General features: G+C 41.2%; 1 pseudogene and 1 gene segment (V, D, J or C); both read right to left on the bottom strand.

Annotated features, from left to right (window-relative positions):
- Window positions 1-4,758: 4,758 nt before the first annotated feature.
- On the bottom strand, window positions 4,759-5,366 carry LOC131272912 (immunoglobulin kappa variable 3-11-like). The segment is given in 2 exon segments: window positions 4,759-5,102; window positions 5,285-5,366. Coding segments are annotated over 2 exon segments (426 nt in total).
- A 2,023-nt stretch (window positions 5,367-7,389) lies between these two features.
- Window positions 7,390-10,891, bottom strand: part of LOC101421031 (keratin, type II cytoskeletal 8 pseudogene) — a 55,885-nt pseudogene continuing 52,383 nt past the window's right edge.

The raw sequence follows: 10,891 nt of genomic DNA, 5'->3' as shown, positions 1-10,891 counted from the left end.
GAGAGAGAAAAATACAACACAAAACACAGAGGGCTAGGGTAATCAAGGACTCAGACAGACCTCAGGGCGCAGTGAATTCAGGCATGGGAAGTCTGTGATATTGCAGACTCAAAGTGTGTGAGTCTCTGGAGCGTGGGCCACCAGGGTTTAGGGGACACAGACCTGGGAACCACACATCTGGTTAAAATGGGGCCTGGGAACACCACAGCACAATAAAGCCTTCAGGGATAGCTGAGGCTGGGATGCAAACCCTAGGGGGAGGGGCCCCACCCACAACTGCTGGCCTCCATGTCAGAAACCCAAAATTCCACCTCTCACAAGAATCTCCTCAGTCACTGTCTCACCAAATCGACATCCAGACACCTCCCGCCCTGCAAGCCCCTGAAACAGCCCGCTCAGGGCTTGGGAACACCCCGGCACAACCTTAACTAGTTATTAAAGAGCATTGTCAATATATTACTACTAATCAAAGAATTTTCCCCCAACCCACCCTATTATTATTATTATATTTCTATCATTTATATATGAAGACACAAAAACAATAATTGTATAATAAAAGTTGTGAATTTACAAACCAAACATGCATAACATTATACAGGAATCCCATACATTAAACTTCCACCAACACGTTGCATTACTGTGAGATAACTGTTGCACATGAAGGAAGAATATTGTCAAAATCTTACTACTAATTCTAATCAATATCTTACATTTGGTGTATTTCCCCCAAAACACCCTGTTACTATTTTTTAATATATTTTTATGATAAAATTTGTAATTCCATACAACAATCATGTACATGTGAGGAATGTACAAGCAACACTCCTCTAGCAACACATCATACTGTGGCGGAATATTTGTTACAAATAAGATAATGTCATCTGATTATTACCACCTCCATTGTATACCTTTGGCACACATTTTGCATACTGCCCCATTATCAACAAAGAACATCTCTGGCATAGATGCAAGAATATTATATAATTGCCGCTAACCACAATCCAGAGTTCACTCCAGCTATATTTTTCCCATGCTTCCCCACATTCCCACCACCCTGCAGTAATGATGTACATTTGCCTCAGCTAACAAAGGACATTCTTGCATTTGTACCACCCAACACAGTTCCCATCCACCTCTTGGCTTGCCATGCTATTCAGTTCCTGGAATATTCTCTAGTATTCTGTTGACTGGCTTTTACATCCCTAGACAGCCATTTTTAGCCACATCCCCTTTTATAAACTAACTGTTAATCACTATGTATTATCATCCACTCTATACATTTCCACACTGATACAGTAAAGCTAATTAAAACTTCTACAACACTAAATATCAGTAGTCCAAAACTGGTCTCCACTTATTTCCTTTGAGAATCTTCCACCTACCACCAGGTCTTGAAGACTTTTTCCTATATTTTCTTCTAGCTTTATGGTTCTTGCTTTTACTTTTAGATTTTTTATTCACTTTGAATTAATTTTTGGATAAGGAGTGAGAAAGGGGTCCTCTGTTCTTCTTTTGGCTATAGATATCCAGTTCTTTCAGCACCATTTGTTGAACGGACTATTCTGCACAAGATGTGTAGATTTGACAGGCTAGTAAAAAAATTGCTTGACCATACATGTGATGGTCTGTTTCTGAATCTTCAGTTGGATTCCATTTGTCTAGGTGTCTTTCTTTATGCCAATACCATGCTGTTTTACCACTATAGCAAGATAACATGCTTTAAAATCTGGAGATGAGAGTTTGCTTTTCCTTTTTAAATGTTTCTGGCTATTCAGGTCCCCTTACCCTTCCAAAAATTTTTGATAATTGCATTTTCAATTAAAAAAATGCTGGTAGAATTTTTATCAGGATTGCATTGAATCTACACATAAATTAGAGTAGAGTTGACATCTTAATGATATTTCATCTTCCAAAGCATGAGATGGAATGTTCCTCCAGTTATTTAGGCCATTTTTATTTCTTTTAACATTGAGTTGCAGTTTTCTGAATACTAGTAGTTTGTATAATTGGTTAAGTTTATTCCTGCCTATTTGAGTGTTATCTGCAATATTTTATTTTCACCACTCTTTTAACATTTGGTACTTTTATTGATATAATCTTCATTTATAGACTCTCTTCCAAGCCTCTCTCTCCTGTCTTTTCTTCTCAGGCTCTAGCACACCCTTTGGTGTTTCCAGAAAATCTGGTCTCTTTAAAAATTCTTCCAAATTCTGTTTATCTCTGATATTCTAAACTCACACTCATTTTTGAAATATAATCTTGCCAAATATAAGATTCTTGAATGGACATTTTTCTTTTGTAGCCTCATAAATATACCATACCACTGTCTTCTTGTCTCCATGGTTTCTTGTGAGAAATCAGCCCTCTGTCTTATTGGGTATCCTAATTTTTTTTTGCATTGCTTTTATCTTGTTCTCAGAATTCTCACTTTGTCTTTGGCATTTGAAATTTTGATCAGAGTATGTCTGAATTTGTTCTATTTGGAGTATTTTGAATGGGAATACATTGGGTTTCTTAGACAGGGATGTCTATGTCCTTCAATAGGGTTGGGAAATTTTCTACCATTAGTTCTTCAAATATCCTTCTGCCCCTTTCCCCTTCTCTTCTCATTGTGGGATACCCATGAGATGTATGTCTGCATGACTTTTCACATCATTAGTTCCCTGAGGCCTTGTTAAAATTTTTCCATTCTTTTCTTCATCTGCTCTTTTGTACGTTCACTCAGAGGCCATTTTTTAAGTACACCAATCCTATCTTCTGCCTCCTCAAATCTGCAATTTATGATTGCAATATTTTTTAATTTGACTTATTGCACCATTCATTCCCATAAGATCTGTTTTTTTTCCTATGTATGCCTTCAAATTTTATTTTGTCTCATCCAATCTCTTCTTAATCCTTAATCTCTTTAGCCATCTCACTGAATTTATTAAGAAGATTTGTTTGAACATATATATGATTAGTTGTCTCAACTCCTTTAGGTAGTCTGGAGGTTTATCTTGTTCCTCTAACTGGGCCATAGTTTCCTGTTTCTTGGTGGGGATGATAATTTTTTGTTGGTGTCTTGGCATCTGGCTTACTACAGTATTTATTCTGGGTGTAGTTTTTCACTTTAGTTTAGGGCTTCCTGCCCTTTCTCCCTTGCTGGTTGTGTAGTAGGAGACAATGATGTAGTTGGTGTTACAAGATATGGAGGCTGAAGATGCCCTCATTTTACAAGGCACCAAGGAAGCTTCTCTGACTTTCTTCTTTGCAAGGGGTAGTGACAAAGTCACATTTGTGGAAAAACACAAGTTGTGCTGGCCTAGACTGTAGCTGCCAGAGAGACTGAGGAAGCTTCATACCCCTTTCTCCCTTGCCTTGGGTAGGGGTGGAACTGCAGGTGTGGGCAACAATCTATGCAGTTTGGATCCAAAGATGACCATGATTACCCTGGTAGAATTCTGATTATTCAGTGTTTGCCAGCCGAATATACCTGAGGTTATCTGGATAGACTTGTGCAGGGCCCGCCATCATCCTCTCTGCAAGAGGTGGGGCTGAAGCCTGGTCTAAGGCTGCAGGGTGATCTGAGTGAAATAACCTGGTTCCTACAGTCAATGTGATTTTTGTTCAGCCCTGTTACCCCTCACGCTGGGGGCAGGGTCAAAATGGAGCATAACAGCCTCTTCCAGACTTCGACAGTTTCAAACTTTAGATAATCTTAGGATTATACTTTAGCCAGCCAAATTTCCTAATCAGTAGCTGAAAGCAGTGGCCATACATCTCCTCTTCCCCTCTTTTTGGGAATGGAGCTTCCAATTCCAGCCACAGAATTGCACTGGGCGAATTGCAATGCCAACATCGGGTGATCAAATGCATCTGAGACCTGGTCAGTATTTCCTAGAGAAGCTGCCACAGGGCCCCAGCTTCCTCCCTGTAGAGGTGGGGCTGGGGCCTAGGCTAGACCTGCAATATGGCCTGGATGGAACAAAGCGAGTCCCCACCAGCAGTGTGATTTTCAATCCTCTCTGCTTTCTCTCTGCCAGGCAGAGTTAAGATGCCAGCTACCGGCCTCTTTCTCACTTGAACAATTTTGATCTTTAGCTGTTCTTAGGATTATATTTTTGCCCACTGAATTTATTCATGAGTAGCTGAAGTTGGTGCCCAACTGTCTCTTCCTCCCCCATATTTTGGGAGTGAAGCTTTCAATTCCAGCCACGGAAGAGTGGACAAACGAAAATCAACATATTTCATTGGCTGAGCATCATCCCTTATAACCTAAGCATTCTTCAATGAGTATAGTATATTAAGGCACCCACAATTACTATTTGATGGCAATAAGAAACGAAAAATCTATCTAAATAAAAAAAGGAGGTAGAGTAGGAAATCAAATCATCTTTTGTGACAATGAAAAGAAAGGCATGGATGGTAAAGGGTCTAGTGAAGGAAATGAGTGAGGGAGGTAAATTTAATTTTGGGAAGGACCAGAGTTGGAGGATAATGGGGGAGAAGGAAGAAGATGCAAGGGATAAGGAAAGAAGATAATAAAATTTTAAATATTAAGGAGGTACAAGGAATAGAGAATCAATGCATCAGGGCGTAAGATGTAAAAAAAACCCTAGCTTAGAGGGTCAATTCACCTGTCATTTGATCTCACCAAGTGAAAGAAAGATTTCTATGATATAGTCCCCTAAAGGACATGGTTTCTCAGACAGATGGAGGAAGCAAACCCATTCAAGTCTATTTGAAGAGGAAGCAGCTGGTGCTGCAAGACTCACTGCCCTACAGCCTTGGGGACGAAGTTTGTGTTCGAGGTTGAAGCACTGTGGGAGGATAGCTGCTACCTTGCTGACAGTAATAATCTCCCAGGTCCTCAGGCTGGAATCTGCTGATGGTGAGAGTGTAATCTGTCCCAGACCCACTGCCACTGAATCGATCAGGGACCCCAGATGGCCGGGTGGAAGCATCATAGATGAGCAGTTTAGGAGCCTGGCCTGGTTTCTTGTGGTGCCAGGCTAAGTAGCTGCTAACACTCTGACTGGCCTTGCACTTGAGGGTGACAGTCTCTCCTGCAGATGCAGCCACAGAGCTTGGAGACTGGGTCATCACGATGTCCCCACTGGCACCTGCAACCAGAAAAGAGCATTGATCATACATTCAATCACACATGTATAAAATATGTATCAAATGTAGGTTTTCTTATTTAGCATATATATTCAGATCTGCTTTAGATGAAATGGTTTGCTCACTCTGCATGTTAAAACAATTCTCCAAATTTATAAAGATAATACCCTTCTAAAACTTTCACCTGAGGCCCAGAACACCAGCAGGATGAGCAGTTGGGAACGTGACATCATCTTGATCACCCGAGTGATGTACTCAGGCCCCATCTCCAGGGAAACTGTATTAATAGAGCTCTGAGCAGACAACCAAGTCCCCAAGGAGCATATGCAAATCAATAGAGAGTATAAAGTCAAATGTGCCTGTGCAGTGAGTTGTAAAGATAAATAGTGGAAGGAGAAATCAATTTAACACCACAATTTTCAACAATATTCAGCACAATTCAAAAAATGAAATATTTTATCTGCAATTGTACTCTTTCAAACCAACTGTGCCCATCTTGAAAACAAAAGGAATTTGTAAGAAAATACATACCTCTGTAAGTGTAATATCATAACTTAAATAAATGTTATAAATATGGTGCCAAAACCTAGGTGGAAAAGACTCTTATCATTGGATAGATTAAGATGTAGTGCACGTATGGTGTATCTAACTCAGTCTATTCTAAATTTTAAACAGATATTTGAAGCTCCTCTTCAACATCCCAAGGAACCTTACTTAATAGATCCCAAACTAGTCCTCTGTATTGCCCTTAGTACAGTATTACTCCCAGAAATGAGTCACCAAATACTTACAAGTCACCCTTAGGACTATCATTTTAGTCAACCACTCTCTAAAATCACTAATGTAGTGATTAGGAGACATGAAGTGTAACATCTCCCCCTAGTGGTCATATGTAAAATGGCTTCAGTTGGAAAGGTCTGATAGCGCAATTCATTTATTCCTACCCAAAACCAATGATACTTTTAGAATTATGCAAATAACAATATCACGAACACTTCTAGGCAATGGATATTAGATTAGGAACAAGTATAACGATTGATTTTACTAGGAGGTTACACAATAAACAAGTAACTTTTCTGCAGCCATTACTAACCTGCTTCTTTGAGATTTCCTCCTCTGAGCTAAGCTGTTACTCAGGAAAGGTAGGGCCATGTGAACCTGCTCCATTTCAGGATCAACCCTCTGCACGAACAGTCAGAGGTAAGAGACAATTTAGGACACTTTCACAATTATATGGATAAAAAACTCTTCCACAACTATGAGTATATCTTTTCCGGCAGACTTTTTCCAAAGTTCCTAAGAGGTTTTCCTTGATGGAGAATGACCTAAGGCATGTATTGTTCTAATTTTAATTAATAAGTTCATTTCCTGTACTTTGTCTCCTTATGAGCACTTTACCTTAGGAGGGGTACCCTCTCAGCATTCAGGAATGGTGCTGCAGACGCCCACATCATCAGGGAAGGCATTTCTTATCAACAATCCACCTTGTTCTTAATTCACCATGTATTTATATTTAGAAGATGTTAATAATTAATTCAGGTTTGCTCTTTCCATTCTTGTATTTTTTCCTCCTCTTCCATGAAGTTGCATGTAATATACATTCTTAAATTTGCTTATTTTGTTCGAATTTCTACTACTTAATTGATAGGTTTCCTGCATCAGTTCAATATAATTTCCTTCCCATTCTTACACACATTCAAAAATTTAAAGCCATAGTGGATGACAGGATAACAATGAGGATGTGTCATGAAGGGTAACTGTGCCAGAGGGGTCCAGGTAAAATGTGAAGTAAGGAAATGTCGTCTTCAAGTAGGGGACAGTTGACCTAATGTGTGAATAGAGGAGGGGGCTGGAATTCAAAGCCCAGTGCAGAGCACTTCAGAGAATGAACAGGACTTGGGAAAAGATGGTCCTGGATATTTAAGAATGACTAATGAAACAGAGTGTGAAAGCAGAACAGGCATGTTCCAAAGGGAATATTAATTCGATGAAAGTTTGAGGATTAGTTTATGTACTATGAGAATCCATGGAACAATAGTTTGAATTAAATTGTTCATTTTTAGCAGGTACTTGTGGATAATTTTACAAGCTATAACACTCCAAAGATGCAGACACAGTGGAAGCCACTAACGTTTCAGTGCAGCTGGGAGACAAGCTTTCTGTCATATAAGGATTTTTTTTTTTTTTTTTTTTTTTTTTGCGGAACCTAGGCAGCTTTATTTCGGAAGAGAGAAAAGTGGCTTCCAGTTGGGGACAAGAGCATAAAGGGGGTGGGCCAGGCACGGGGCAGGCAGGGCTGGAGCCAGGAGGGGCGGCGGTGGCAGTTCAGTTGCTCAGGACGTCGGAGGACTCGGACACGAGCTTCCCGTCGCGGGTCTCGATCTTCTTCACCACCAGGGCCTTGTTGCGGATCACCAAGCCGGAGCCCCCCGGAGAGGCTAAGCCCTGGAAGGGGCTGGAGCCTAAGTTGAGGCCGGCGCTGAGCAAGCCCACGGCCGGGCTCAGTCCACCTGAGCGGTCGCCGCTTGAGCTGGTCCTCGTGTGAATACTCGTGTTCTGCATGCCCCCCTCCAGCCTGCCCTCCTCGCCCTCCAGCAGCTTGCGGTAGGTGGCGGTCTCGATGTCCGGGGCCAGCCTGACGGTCGTCAGCTCCCGGTGCTCGCGCAGCTGCCGCGCCATGTCCTGCTTGGCCTGCTGCAGCGCGGCCTCCAGCTGGGCCACTTGGCGTTGGCGTCCTCGACCGCCAGCTCCCCGCGCTGCTCGGCCTCGGTGATGGCCGCCTCCAGCGAGGCTCTCTGGCCCTTCAGGCCCTCAATCTCAGCCTGGAGCCGGCTGATGCTCCGGTTCATCTCGGTGATCTCCGTCTTGGTGCGGCGGAGGTCATCGCCGTGCTTCCCGGCCAGCGTCTGCAGCTTCTCCTACTCGATCTGGTACATGTTCTCGGCCTCGGCCCGGCTGCGGTTGGCGATCTCCTCGTACTGGGCCTTGACCTCGGCGATGATGCCGTCCAGGTCCAGGGAGCGGCTGTTGTCCATGGACAGCACCACGGACGTGTCTGAGATCTGGGCCTGCAGCTCAGCCAGCTCCGCTTCATACAGGTGCCTGAGGAAGTTAATCTCCTCAGTCAGGCCTTCCAGATTTTTTAAAAGTGAAATTTTCCAAATGCTCCCCCAATCCCAAAGATCCAATTTAGGCCCAATCAATCTTTGATAAATGATTTAAAAAGAACACACTGTGTTAAGAGGAATTCTAAAAAAGCCTGGGGACTCCTGTCCCTAGTATATTCACACCTTCTCTCAGTTGTTGACACACTGTTCAGGTGCTGCTATGACGTGATTTTGCAGATATCATTAAAGCTATTGCCTTTAAGAAGGGGGGGTCCATTAAATCTTGCTCTACTAGTCAGAGAGAAAGAGCCCAGAGAAATTCATAAATAATTAGTATTTGAAATGGAAGAATACATCTGAAGTTGGTTGTGGAGTTCCAGGGGACCATGCAGCAAGGAATGCAGGCAGGCTCTAGGAGGAGAGAGCTGACAGCCGGCAAGGACATGGGATCTCAGCACTGCCACCTGAGGAACTGATTCTGCCAAACCCCATGAACTTGGAAGAGAACTCTGTGCTCTGGACAGAAGGCAGCCCTCTTTAACCATGTAGGAACCTGAGAAGAGAACCATCAACACTGGACCCAGACTCCTGATATACAAAACTCTGACCTAATAAATTGCTAATTAGTTACAAAATAAGAGTAAAGTTGTGTATATTAAAATAACCACATGTGAAAAGGGAAGTCATAAATCCAGATACAAGTGTTATCATCCCATTTAGCTCATGGTTGAATGATGCTGACACCTGTTTCTTCTCATGAAATGTGATGTGCTTTATGCCCCTTTTACCCACAGATGATTTCCTGATGTTTACCACATCCATAGGGTCAGGGCTGAATACTGTGCTATGAAAATACAGGTAAGAGCAGAACTAGCTTTGAAGGTGGTCAGGATCTGTCCCCTCTGTTTCCATGGCCATGTTCTCTGACAACTGAAGAAATTCTAGACAGGGCTGTTGGAAAGAGGCCAGTGCACTGGGGACATCCCAGGTAGACCTGAACCAAGCTGCTGTCTTCACATTTGCTTAAGACAAGATGACTCATTCCTTTTACCTGGGACAAAATGGAATGTTGCATGTTGTCTTAATCTAAGAGATAAATTGTGTTATGCTTTAACTTATTTTGAATTTACAATTCTACATGTTTTATTTAATTTTGTATACTCCTGTTGTTCAAGTGACCAAAAAAATCTCAATTAATTATACATAAAATCAACTTAGCAAGTACATTTTCTGGGCACAGCTCACCCTTCCCCATGAACCTGCCAGGGGGCAGTCAAGCCAAGTGCTGCTGTTACAGACATGAAATCAGGCTGATCAATATATGAGGCATGATTCATATGCAGCTAGACCTAACATGCTTCAGGTTCTCAAAGAATTCTACATTATCTAAGGAATTCTTGTTCCCCAGTATAGATACAGGGCCCCAGTGAATGTGCTCAATTCATTTGGACATGAATGGATGAAAGCAATGTGTTAGCAAATTCTTAATATGAAGGCAAAATTAATCTTTAAACTGGAAATGATGAGATGTGTTGTTAAATGCATAGAATATTGATGTACAGAATAAAATATTATGCTGTTCCCTTAAAATGCGAGCAATGCATTAGCAGTGACCAAGACATTTTCAGTAAATGTCACACAATAATCTTGTAATAGATTCATGGAAACCAAATGCATGTGGTATCCTGAATTGGAATCTGGAAGGGGTACAGTACAGGAGTAAAAAATTAGATACATCTGAATGAAGTCTGGAATATAAGTACGAAATTTGTACCAATATAAATCTCTTAGTTTGACAAATGTACCATGATTATGTAAGATATAAATATTAGGGAAAAGTAGGCAATGGTGTGCAGGGACTCTCAGGACAACTTCTACAACTTAATAGGAATCTAAAATTATTTAAAAATAAAAACTTATTTAACAAAACATGTGGAGAGAGATATCTGTATAGTTGAGTGAACATTGTATTTAACCAAGTGAGGTCTGAAATGATTAGGTCATATAAGATAATCCTATTCTAAAGCCAGACCCCATCTGCAGTGACATTAAAACACTTACTCCAGACATTCAGCATCTCACTTGGCAAATGAGAGCTGCACAACTTGAAATAGTGATTTTTGACTACTGATTTTCCTACTTAATTGGACCCTTTTGTCCAAACAAACCTACTTTAGAGCAAACTCTTCAACCAGGGTATGTGTCCCACTGGTAGGCAAAAAGATTTTTCCATGGCTGAGAATAGGCTTATTGGAATACATTTCTAGATCTATGTATTCCGCTCAGATTCTTTCTTAAATTGGATTTTTCAAAGAACAGTCAAGTTGTGCTGCTGACTCTCCTTTCCCACTTCATGTGCACAATCACCATTTACTGCTTTAATAAGATAAGTGAGCACTCACTCATTTATCTTATTATCTTTGGAGTGAGCACTCCAAAGAAATATACAGTAAGAAATGCAGGGATTTTTCAGAAATCCATGTGGGTCAGCATACAGAAAGTGAATGACTCTAGAAACTGGCAACTCTCCTGTGGTGCCAAATATTTCACACCCAACAAACTGAAGGAAAATCTACTTGAGTTGTCAAACCAAATATTCCTAGTTGCATCAGGGAATTCAAAATTCATAGACTGAGTCCACCTTGTTTATTCTTGTTTTCTATATTTTAATAACAAACTGATAG

The sequence above is a fragment of the Dasypus novemcinctus genome, chromosome 17 (assembly GCF_030445035.2).
Source record: "Dasypus novemcinctus isolate mDasNov1 chromosome 17, mDasNov1.1.hap2, whole genome shotgun sequence".
NCBI classification, from domain to species: Eukaryota; Metazoa; Chordata; class Mammalia; order Cingulata; family Dasypodidae; genus Dasypus; species Dasypus novemcinctus.
Note: the sequence above shows the minus strand (reverse complement) of the source record. Positions and strands in the feature narration are given on the sequence as shown.